At 41.8% G+C, this 12,953-nt stretch overlaps 1 protein-coding gene across 1 annotated transcript; it reads left to right on the top strand.

Annotated features, from left to right (window-relative positions):
- Window positions 1-339: 339 nt before the first annotated feature.
- On the top strand, window positions 340-12,901 carry LOC125885356 (mitoferrin-2-like). Its single transcript, XM_049570851.1, has 4 exons — window positions 340-850; window positions 6,335-6,563; window positions 6,772-6,828; window positions 8,409-12,901. The coding sequence occupies exons 1-4, from the start codon at window positions 509-511 to the stop codon at window positions 8,999-9,001; spliced, it is 1,221 nt and encodes a 406-aa protein (XP_049426808.1). The 5' UTR covers window positions 340-508; the 3' UTR covers window positions 9,002-12,901.
- Window positions 12,902-12,953: the final 52 nt, after the last annotated feature.

Genomic DNA, 12,953 nt, shown 5'->3' with positions numbered 1-12,953 from the left:
ATTGTTTATACATGTACAAAAGAAGTTATACTGTTGGCCTTTAACTTTCTATTCATACTTCATATCCTAAGTCATGGATGTTTCTCCTGGTTTTCATTCCAGTTTGGGACGTCCTGTTTAAAACACACTTCCCTGACGTACATGTGATCTCCGATGTTACGAAATCGTCAACGCCCATTGACGCGTTAACCCCGCCCACTTAATGTGCCCGCCTTATTTCGAAGACAGATCTGGCCAATGGAAGCGACTCTGAGTGATTGACAGTGGGCCTGTCGAATCAGCGTCATCTTATTGAGTGACTCACTGACAAACCCACCGAGGTCCCACCTGTCTGGACTCCCGGTTCCCGGACTCTCTACAGCTGCCTACCGCGAAGGAGCAGCGACCCGCCAACACTCTCCGGTCAGCTGGGGAACTAATTAAACAACCGGGAAGACTGCACCACCAGGCGGGTCGCCAGAGTCGTCCATTTGAACAGATCAGCAGGACTAAACTCTTTCGCACTTGAATGGAAGCGGACGGTTTCGTGTCCCGGCGAACGTCCGTGGAAACACCGGGCGTCGACAGCCGGGTCTCAGGCGCTGCAGCCGGGACAGAGTTTCGATGGCTGGGCGGCAGGCTCCTGGAAGCCACGGGAGGATTTGTTGGGTCTTTTTCACCGAGAATGGCAGGGGAGCCGGACTTTTCCGCGATGTTGCATCGAGCAACTCCGGAGACCTCGACCTCCGTGGAGCCAGAAATAGACTATGAAGGGCTGCCTCAGGGAGCAGCCACCAGCACTCACATGCTGGCAGGAGCCGTGGCTGGAATCATGGAGCACTGCCTTATGTACCCAATCGACTGTGTCAAGGTATTAAACCAAAGACGTGCAACACATGTATTATTTCCAAACGTGTCCAGGCCCAGTTTATGTCACACTGAACGCAGCAGTGGTTGTTTAACGGTAAAACCAGAGCTAACGTAGCAGTTAGGCCTCAAAACAAGCCTGAGCTCGATTAACGTCAGGCTACAAGCTAACAGGGGTAACCTTGCTAACAGAGGTCAGTTAACTAACTAACGTTACCTAAACGGGAAATAACGCAACACAGGATAGTCAAAGTGAAAATCTAAAAACGAGTGGGTGTGTTTACCACAGTTCGGCTTTAATTTTGTCTGGTAGTTGTGCAGTAACAAACTGACAATTGCTTCTTCTCTCACTGAGCTAGCATGCTACATACACTAGCCTGCTAGCTAAAGTAGCAGTTGCCCCTCTGCTGGCTAACATGCCCCCATTATCGGACACGACCTTAACAGATATGTCTCTGTGAGGTGGAATCATATATCTTACTTAGATCAGCACCCTTTAACAGTCTTAATTCATTTGGATAGAAACAGGTGTCACTTTAGTTTAAGAGGGACATTGTTGTTGTTGTTTTTCCGAGTCCCAACACTTGACAAAAATCATTGTACTTTTTTTTAAAACAAAAAATACTGCTAGTTGTTTGTAATATTGCTAAAGTAACACTTGACAAAAGCTGAACTTAAAAGGATTTAGCATTAGCTGTGTGTCCGTCAATGGAAGAAGAGGTTTATCAGAGCATAGCAATCAAATTAGCATATGTCATCTAAACAAAGATGCGGTTATTTGGTTTAAAGCTCATTTGCATTGATAGTCAGAGTTAACTTTCTGATTATTAAAATAACATAAAGGATTAAAAGTGGTGAAAGATGTTGAAGGACGTCATGTGGAAAGTCCATAGTGAAGAAATAGTGGTAAATGATTAACACAGGTGGGTCATCAGATCAATGGTCGACTGTATAAATGGGTGAATGCTTGGAAATAACACACCTTGGCTTGGCAGAAGAACGTGTGGTACACATTTGTCCTACCAGTCGCTTATCTCTGTGTGTAAGTACTGTAAATCAGTATAGGTGACATAACTGAATAGTTTTATGATTACCCAACCACATCAGTCCATGTTAGGGTAGAAACCAACTGTTTTACCAGCAGTGGAGAGGATTAATTATTCATCCTACTAAATTTGCCTGCGTCAGGAGTAATGCTCAGGTGTTAATCTACAAAACTTGGGATCTAATATGACAGATATACCTGTGGGGGTCCCTCTCAAACAGATCTATAAATTTGACCTTAAACTCTCTGTACCCTCGCTGTATTCAAGCAACATATTACGTACTATTTCTAAGACTATGTTGCATGCTTACACTTGAAAAGAGACTACAATAGTAAGTGCATTCAAAGATAATGTTATGTATATTACATTTGCTTTATTTAGCATGTGGTGTTGATCGACATTGTTGCCCCACAGCACACAACATAAATTGAGGAGCTATGTACAAGTGGAAGACATAAAACCAATTGTGGACAGTAGTGGGAAAAGGGAAACAAATAAATCTTGGGAAAGAACATTTGCTTATGTCTATCGGTTTATGTTTGTTATTTCCTGTTGTACAAAGCAGAGAAGAAAATTAATTTCCTGTGCACTAATTGTGAAAACATTATACTACGAAGATAAGCACAAAAGTACAGACTGTACACTATTCGCTTTTACTCAAAGATTGCATCACAGATTTCCTGTGTCAAATGAAGAACCATTTTAGGGCCTGAAGTTGAGCTGACCAAGCTAGCCACTCATTCCAGACTCTGACAGTTAACTCACCCCAGAAACTCGCTTCGATTCAGCTACTTGATCCCTCAACATACTTCAACACCAAAGACTTTTTCAAAAAGCTGTTGCACTGACAATGAAACCCCTTTTCACCAAAGACCTACAAATTAGAATTAGGAATGGTTCATCAGAATGAACAAGTCAAAAGGCAGTTGTCAACATTAAGACAAAATGCAAATTAATCTTGCCCTCTTCAAACTACTCATTCTGTATTATAGGACATTAGTACTCTGTATCCAGACCGTTGTTCAGGCCCTCGTGTTGTATCAGAAGATAAAGAACAAATAGTTATTGGTGATCAGTCAAACAAAACTCTTGTTTACTACAAATTCCTAAACGATAAGCTCCTCTAGATCCGATCACTTTTTGGCAAGATGGCCTTTAACCTGATCACCCCACGGTCACAAGAGCAGTTACCATTGCAAAGTGTTGCATCAGACACATCGTGCACAGCTGATTGTGTCATTATGATTCTTAGATGCCTAAAAGTATTATTTTGACTCACTAGGATGAATTATACTTATTTCTGATTTCTTAAAAAAAAAAACGAAAGATAAAGAGAGACAAATAAAAAAAAAGAGATATCTTTTTGTTGAACGGCCGTCAAAAAATCACAGGTTATGAAATGTTTGTCCAACAAGAACCTGAATTAAATTAGTACAAAAAATAAGAAATGTGATTGTAACTTATGAGAAGAGGTGAAAGATTTTTAATGATCTTATCCCCTTAACTTTTCTGTTCCTCCTTCAAGTCCAAGAACTGTGGCTGCCTTGTTTCAGCCACAAAGACGAAGTAGAAGGAGGAAGTGCATTACAGTTCTTTGTGGGCGAAAATATTTTAGCTCAATGAAGTCGGTTTGGTTTTTTTTCTACAATAATGATATGTGGACAACTTCCTTTTTACCAAGATTTTTTTATTTTCGCAATCTTAGTTCCCTGTTGCTCCACAGCAGGTTAGCCAACATTTTTATCTACTAGGTCATTTTTTCCCCACAAATTTCAGACTCTGTTTCCTCATGTCTCAGAGGTCGTCTCAGAGGTCTTCACAGAGTTCCACGCACCTCGTTTGCACCTCTGCAAAACCCAGCAGCACTGTCAAAGTATTCTGACAGCACCCTGGGTACACTTCTCCATTGTTACAGTGAGAACTTCAACCATTGTATGCTAGCAGAACAATTTTCGGCTGGTGTGAAGTTGCTCCAATTCCTACATTGCCCGAAATGCGAAGCCTGCTGACAGTGCGATTGGAGATTTGGGTGTGTTATGCTAGTAGCAGCCAATGTAGCCTCGAGCAGCTAGCTAGTTAGACTTCACACAACTCCCTCTGTAGCAACAGAAGAGTCAACATTTTGCAGTAGTACTGGGAACTGTAAGCAGGGTTTCCTGCGTTAAGTCAGTGTGGTGAAGTTCCCTTTTCACTTCCTTTTCTCTTGGTCGTCATTAAAGAGTCAAAGGCTTTGCTCAACGATATTCATAAATTCTATTTTCCCATGCTGGGACAGTTATTTACTAAATAGCTTCTCTCAGGGTAATGTTACATGGCAAAAACAACTCTTATAACATTAAAAAACAATCTTGAACACACAGCAACAAGGTGTCCCAGTCCTAAATGTAGTTTAGTAGGGAAGACAGACACCTTTGTTTCCATTAATGACTGATTAGCAGCACCACACGTGGCGTTCTACTTAAAAAAATCACTCATCTACCAAACATCACTGTACATACAAAAATCATACTTAGTTGTTTTAAACTCAGCAGGAAATTATTAACTCTCCTTACTAACAGCGTCATGGTGAATTCAAGGACAGTGATGTGGCAATGACGTCTGTGAGGGCACAATGTTAGACATGTATTTCCTTATAGAAATGTTTATTGCGTCCTGGAACACTCAGATTGACAGTAAGCAAAGCACATAATGTGGCAGACTGTGATGTAAAACTTTGTGTTTGTGATTCATAATAATCTTAAGGAGAAGGATAAACAACATGTGGTGCAAAGATAAAAATAAAACTTACATACTGTCCTTTAAATGCCAATGACTCAAGGAATGAAATCTGTTATTTTGCTTACTAGATTTGCTATACTGACCTGACAACGGAGACAAAATGTAGGTTTCCAGGCTGCATGGATAGCAGATGTTAACAGTTTTACCTCTTTGCCATCCAATCAAATCAAGGACCTTTTATCACTAAGCAAGGCCAGAGCCAGCCGTAGCTGCCAGGTTGAAGATTAGTCCCTCAGAGGTCATTGTAAGGTAAACTTAAGAGAGACAGAGAACATCAAACATGCAATAGTAGGACTGTAACTAAAATATAGGTACTCAACAAAATAACAAGTTGACGATGCATAGTACATTTTGAATGCACAAAAATCACTACGAAGATGAAAACAAGTGTTGTGCAGACGTTGTAGATAACATGTCGAGTACTGCATACATTTAACTTGTGCTCCTTCATCCCCCCTTGGCAATTAGTAATACATAACACCATATGTCACATGAATGAGTCAATGACTCCATCCTAATAATTGCCTTTTAGCTGCTGTTTGCATGACTGAGGGCCTCGTGATGTGTATATCTCAACAAATGCAACTTTAAAATAGCACCAGCTATCTTGTTTGCATGCGGGCTTCAACGTCTGTACTTCCCCAGAGTCTCAATAAGATATATGTCAAGATAGTCGGTTACCAGGTGAAAAGTGACATGAACACAAAGCCCTCTGTGTTGTTTCTGTGCTCGCTGACACCTGACTCTGTTTTTGGTGAAACTGTCTGGCTCGTGGGTAGAGCAATCTCCCCACTTAGCACTCCAAAACCCTAAAAAAGACAAAAAACCCACCAGGCTTGAATACACTGCTCATATCCTGGATGACTGGGCACATTCCATGTGAGTTACCATTTCCCAGAAGCAGGGAGCAGGAATGTCCCTGTAAGCCTCCAGGAGGCAGCCATGCACCCTCCTCTGCTGTAAATATTTACCCCTGAGGGGAGGGTATAGGCAGAGGCAATTCACTTATTTCATGTTATGAAAAGTTTGAAGATTGCGCAATCTTGGTCTGGAGCTTTTATAATCTTGTCCTTGCTCTGGTTTTGGGTGGCTTTATTTAGCCATGCACAGATTCACTGATGTACCCTGTGCATTAGCAAACAGTACTGCTTATCTAAACATTGCAAGAGTGTTTTATCTCGCACCACTTCCTGGCTGCGTGCACCACTCCCAGTTCTCATTCGTGGTTTGTGGTTGGCGACTTTGACTGCATTTGTTTCTGTCTGAGTTTGAGGTTGAGGCACAGTCATAAATGTGGGTTGAAGTTGGTGTGATTTCTAGTTGACAGACTGTCAGTGTGAGATGTAGACACTGCAGCGACACAGACACACACTGAAATTGGGTGAGAGAGGTGAAACTGCAAGATGATCCAAGCTTGTTTTGTCTGTTGAATGCACTTTGCTTACATGATCATCTGGTTTTTCAAGCACTATCAGGAGAGTTGACACCCTGAGTTTGGACCACACGTGGTTAAAATGCAATGAAAATGCGTTCATTGTAATTTCTTTTCTTTCTCTTTAAGAACATCATCTGTCTAAGAAGAGTTCACCAGTTCTGTAGAGTTAGGGATTACGATGTTGATACCTAATTTAATTCTGTGTCTGTGTTTGTTCTTTTCACACCAGACCCGCATGCAGAGCCTGCACCCCGAGCCGGGAGCACGCTACAGGAACGTGATGGATGCCTTGCGGCAGATTGTGCGGACTGAAGGCGTGTGGCGGCCAATCCGAGGTGTGAATGTGCTGGCGGTGGGGGCGGGGCCTGCCCATGCGCTCTACTTTGCCTGTTACGAAAAGATCAAGTTTTCACTCAGTGACGCCATTCATCCTGGGGCCAACAGCCACTTTGCAAATGGTAAGATGTGTACCAGCAGAAACACTGCAGTGAAAATTTTACTTCCATTCACGATGCTCAAATTTACTGTAACCTTCTTACTTTTTTAAAATCACATTCAACAACTCATTTTGAGGCACTTGCTTTAAATATAAAGCTCCCTTTGTTGGTTATGAAGGAGGTTGTTGTGGTCGAGGCTTTGACTTCCTCTTCACTGTTTTCTCTGCAGGCTTGGCGGGCTGCATGGCCACAGTGCTGCACGACGCCACCATGAACCCAGCTGAAGGTAAAGCCTCCACCTCTTCATTTATGTCAGCCCACCTGACCCCCAAACACACACTCATTCACACTCGTGGTACATTCTGCACAGTGAAGACTTACTCATAGTCTATTTATAGAAATTTCTAACCTTCCTCAGAGACCCTTATAGAAAATCCCTGTGATGGTGCTGTTCTCCCATCAGGACACTTGGTGGGGCTGCAGACTCAGCTGTGTTACTTCATATTTCTGCTAAGATTTTTGCAGGGTGTCTGCAGATCCTAAAAAAGGCTTAATCTTAAATTCAATTTCTTTTGTGTTGTTATGTTAGGCCTTAAAAGTAAATAAAGTCTTAAATTTGAATTTGTTCTCAAATATCATATATATTGTCAAAAATCATTTAAAGTTATCATGACATGAAAAACACATTTCCCAGTTTTAATCCTGTATCCATGTGCTACTGATCACTTATCTCTTGTTAAATGCCAAATATAAGTAAAAGAGAGTATTTTTACATCAAAAACTCATCCAATCAGATGAGACTTTTGGTGACGAGCTAGCCACACCGGTCATATAAAACCGCACTACTACAACCACTTGTGGGTTGTGTGACTGAGGTCTAATTCATTCACCCCTCCCTTATTGTTGTCCCTATCTAATAGTGAGGGGGGTGGTGTGTGGAGCCAACTGTCTGCTCGGACTCTCCTGTAACAAATCCATGGTGTTTGTCGAATCAAATGCCATGGATTTGATTTAAATCCCTCTTGTATCTATTACTAGCTGCTACTATAAATATTGTGTTTCACTGGGAAATGTGTCGCAGTACAGAGGGTAAAATCTCTCTGACTTCCATTTCACTGTGACTTCAATCTAATGTGATTTATTCATCTTAATTTGTTTTAGTCAAATGAGTCATGTACAGCTTACCTTTATAGTTACCTGCAATGCTTGAATAAGGAAAAGATGGTTTGTCAAAAAACAGTTGAGAATTTGGTTAAAAATAATCTTAAAGGTTGGATGGATGGATGGATAGATGGATGGATGGACATACAGGTGGATGGATGGATGGATGGATGGATGGATGGATGGATGGACATACAGATGGATGGATGGTGGATGGATGGATCTCTGAATGGATGGAAGGATTGACTGAACGATGTCTGGATCTATGGATTGACAGACAGATAGATGGATCTTTGGATTGATGGGTAGATGGATCTATGAATAAATGGACAGATGGATGGATCTATGAATGGATGGACAGATCTATGGATGGATGAATGAATGGACAGAAGGATAGGTGGATGGATCTATACAGTAGATGGATGAATGAATGGACATACATATGGATGGATGGACAGATCTATGGACGAATGAGCGGATGGATGGATGGATGGATGGATCACATATTCTACATATTGTTACTGTATATTGTACGAAAACACTGTTTTTGAGACAGAAAGTCTAGTTTTACTCCTTTCTGTCCTTTATTTCTAGTGTTCTCCCATCTTCTCTTTTCTCTTCACGTTTTGTTTTGGAATCATGTAAAATATGTAACTGGGTTTTCCCCTCCTTATTTCCTCTCCTTCCCCTCCTCTCCCCCTTTAGTTGTGAAACAGAGAATGCAGATGTTCAACTCTCCTTACCGTGGTGTGATTGACTGTGTGAGGTCTTTGTGGAGGACCGACGGCCCTGCTGCTTTCTACCGCAGCTACACCACCCAGCTGACCATGAACGTGCCCTTCCAGGCGCTCCATTTCATAACCTATGAGTACCTCCAGGAGCTCCTCAACCCCCACAGACAGTACAACCCCTCCTCTCACGTTGTATCAGGGGCGCTGGCTGGAGCCCTGGCCGCCGCTGCCACCACTCCGCTTGACGTCTGCAAGACCCTCCTGAACACACAGGAGGCTCAGGCCATACATGTCATCCAGGCTGAGGCTGCAACAGCAGCCGGAGCGGTTGGAGCAGCCACTGCCGCGGCCTCTGGCAGCCGCCACATCACTGGTCTTGGCGAGGCTTTTCGGACGGTGTACAGGATGGGAGGCATGCCGGCCTTCTTCAAAGGCGTTCAAGCTCGGGTCATCTACCAGATGCCCTCCACAGCCATCAGCTGGTCCGTCTACGAGTTCTTCAAATACATCATCACCAAGCGCCAGCATGAGAGACGGCTGCGTGGAGATCGTGACAGCGACAAGTGAACACCTGGCGGTAGCACTGGGTATCGACACACAGGTTTATCACACCGTTAAGATCATGGTTATCAGTATTGGTCACAAAACATCTAAAGGTTTGAAAAGCTCCAGAATTTTTAGATTCATTGAGCAAAGTTTTATTTTGTTTACTGAGATCTATTAATTGCGGTCTGATCTAGTTCATAGCAGGTGAGGGAACATACAACTGTTAGGCGACAGCTTGTCTTGAATACTTCATTATTATATGTGGGGTTGACAAAGTGTCCATCAGTAATCAGGGAAGAACATGGCCTTGAAATGGCTGAAAGGAAGTTCCAGCTCCCTAAATTCTGATGCTTTAACTCATTTTCATTTTAGTGTTTAACTTGACAGACCCCCTGGTTCTGAAATTGGCTTTCAAAAAGCTTATTATTTATGGAGGGTAACGCACACTAAAAGCAATGTTGAACTTTGCTGTTTGAACAAGGAAATGCTTACTTCCCATCAGCTACCTTCAGTACAGTTTGATGCAATAAGACAGCTTTGTTTTAGCTCCGAACTCAAGTACATCGGATCAAAACAACAAGACTGACTCTGGTATTAAAGTGCTGACTTTGAGCTTTAATTCGAGGGTGTTTACATTCACTTACAATGAGCTGTGTAGAAATTGTAGCATATTTTTTAAACATACCCCCCAAAAAGATAAAAAGGGCTAGAAATCCTATGCTAATGGGGGAAAGTCAGCACTTAAACCTAATGCTTACAATCCAGTGTGTTTGAGTACGGAGCCAAAACAAATCCCTGAGCATGTTCCTCAGAACTGCATCATAAACTGTGTTAATTACCCTCTCTTAACAGCAAATGCTGCTCTACTGGAAAGTATTACCACAATATTACCTTCTGACCACATGAGGGCGCACAGCTCAACCTCTACACAATGGAGAAACAACTGGAGGTTACAGAATCAGCAAGATCAAATTAGTTTTATAATGCTTGTGCTGGTGTACAGTAACGCTCCACTCAGAGGAATGAACAGAAACATATTATAGACAGTTTATTTTAAATGAAACAAGAATTTACATGAAATTCAGAATTAGTTTTTGATTGAAGATACTCGAGTATTCGACACTTGAGTGGAGCAGATGTATGAGTGAGTGTATGTGTGTGCATGTGTGTGTGTTACAGTGACTGGATGAGTGAACATGGGGTGGACTGGATCAGTTTCATAAAGCTCAGTGGTGACTGACCAGATTTGATCTAAAAAAAAAAAAGTCCTGTCACGGTAACTACTTTTATTGGGTGATATCTTGTTCCTAAATTGTGATAAACCATATTTTTGTCCTGGAAAGTTGGAAAGTTTAAAAAATATTAAACATATTTTGAAAGGATTCTCAAACTTTGTGATTTTGGGCTACTCAAGAAACTATGATTTATATAGATGTTTCTTTATACAAGTAGCCCAAAATCACAAAGTTTGAGACTTAATACAAAATTTGACCAACAAAAACAAAACCAAGTGATGCCTGTTGCGACTAACGAAGACAGCAGTTACCTCCAGAATCCAGCCAGTGTGCTGCAGTCAGCTCCCAGGGATGGACACTGGGTGGTTTGCTGGTGGATTTACAGAGTGGAGGATGAAGTTGTAAGGGGTAAAAGTACGAATGACAGACTTCATGGCTCGTTGCTAGGGCTTGGCAAGCTGATAACTATCAGGACTGTGCCTCTTCCCCAGGAAAAGTGCAGCTGCTGGTTATTAGTAAGCTAAACTGCGTCATCTTTGAAGTGTTTTTATTTTTTAGTCCCTTCAGGACTCGTAACAGTTAATGCAAATTCAGCAAATCCCCATGAAGGCTGCGTGGCCCTGCAATGTTTTCCAACCTCTGCAACTTAAACCGCAAATGTGACTATTTAAAATGGGTAAAATCTAATTTCATCGTAGGGCTGCATGCAGTGTATTGATTCACTCAGCCCCTCTCTTCCTCCTTCAACAATATGAGACTGCTGCTGCAGGACTGGGGCTCTGTGCCTGGGAGGACAGAGTCACACACAGTGACACGGCTAACTGTTAGCATCACATAACGTAACCCAGTGCTTAATAGATTTAACAACAGAGTCGAGCCGTTTCGGTGTTAGCATTAGATTAACGGCTTGGTATCAGATGTTGAACGCTGCCGGGCTTCTGCCTTAGCATCAAAATATTACGAGTTGGGATGAGATCACGCTGTGCTGTGTTAGCTCGTGCTCACCGGGCAGAGAGCAGAAGGAAAGTGGCTCACAGAGACAGCTCTTCAGCGCTGAGTCGAGCAGCTGATCGGTGGCGATCAGCTGTGAATGCGATTTTCACTTATCCCTGCGTTTTCATCACACAAAAAAAACGCCTATAAACATTGCAACATGTATCGCAGTGTTTTAGAAAAGCTGCTGTGAAATCAGTCATCTCAGGTTGCAACAATCCCCAAAAAAACCTGCAACATTCTGGAGGAACTGATTTGTCTTCGGACTCACTCAAGTAGGTGACGGTGTAGAGAAGAAAAAAGGGCGAACCGCTGCATCATGTCTTTTAATTGTTAAGAAAACCCTTCTGTTTATTCTGGCATCATTTTGGATCGATATCACAGTCAGCAAACAATCATGGTCACGTCCATATATCACACAATAACGTTATTATCGTGACAGGCTTAATCTCGTCACAGCCTAACTGAGCTGTCCACTTTGTGTTGTCCTTCAAAGTAACATGCAGTCACATAAAATAAAAGTGGGTCAAAATAATAATTTTCTCTGGTTAGCATCAGACTATGGTAACATTTCTCTAAAGGACAATATGAAACTAGTTATTGCATTAACAGCTCCATGTTGTCACTTTAGTAATTTAGCACCAGGTGCTTTCAAATCCACGCACATCTACAGATTGTCTCTGGGTGGAGCCATTAGGGCGCTGCGCACATCACTGATAGGCTTGTAGACTCATGCTGGTACATTTGAAATTAGGTTTTTGTTGTAAAGCAACATATTCATCACATGGATGTCCTCGGTTAACAAAATATTAACACTCCTACAAACTGGAAATTTTCATTTCATCCAGGAAAGAGTTTATAAACTGAGGATTTCGTGCATATGTGGTGTTTTTGAACAAGAATCTTTTTCAACAGACTTAACAAAGGCCGCGTGAGTATTTACCTTCGACAATCACTTTTATGTTTAGTTTTATTTTGTGTTTTTTAAATGCACAGCATCCTAGCACTTATAGCAACCTCTTTATCACTCATAGGAGCAAATAAGTTATTCATTAAAACAAGTACACAGAATAAATTAACATTACTTGTACACATGCCTTCAGTTAGCCGCCATACATTCAACGCACAACTACTACAAACAGATCCTCAGATAGACATGTAATATTGAAGCCATAAAAGAGGGTTAAATTGTACATATTATATATATGAATAAATATGGACAAATATAGATGAACCCAAACTCTAACCAGCTAAGTTTTGAAGCTAACCTGTATGTTGAATTATACAAAAATGAAGACTACGCTGTAAAAAAAAATCAGGTATTTGAAGGCGGCCTATGAAACCCTCCCCTGGAAGGTTGCACATAAGGAAAACCTGGATTATTTCAAATTCAGACAGACCATATGAGAGTGGAAAAAACTGAGTGGGTAAAGAGTATTTAAAAAATGATTGTAGGAGTGTTGCTCATGTGAAGCCAAGTTTCAAGATTGGGAAACCAAAGACAGAGCAATAGAGGGAGGAACAGGAGAGGAACTTGTGGTTTGTCAGATGACGGCACTAATGTGAAATGCTTGAACACTGTTTGAGAGCGACACCTGTATTTTGTGAATTGTAAATAAACTCGCTAAGGCAGCTCCTCGCAGAAGCAGGGTCTTCTCTTGGTGCTGGCTCTCAAAGCGCTGAGAGAACTGAAGTTTGTCTGCTTGTCTTACTTTTTGTTTCCTTCCTTCCTTCCATCCATCCCA

The sequence above is a fragment of the Epinephelus fuscoguttatus genome, linkage group LG3 (genome assembly GCF_011397635.1).
Source record: "Epinephelus fuscoguttatus linkage group LG3, E.fuscoguttatus.final_Chr_v1".
In the NCBI taxonomy this organism is placed as follows: Eukaryota; Metazoa; Chordata; class Actinopteri; order Perciformes; family Serranidae; genus Epinephelus; species Epinephelus fuscoguttatus.
The sequence above is the reverse complement of the archived record's forward strand: the minus strand, read 5'-3'. Positions and strand labels throughout refer to the sequence as shown.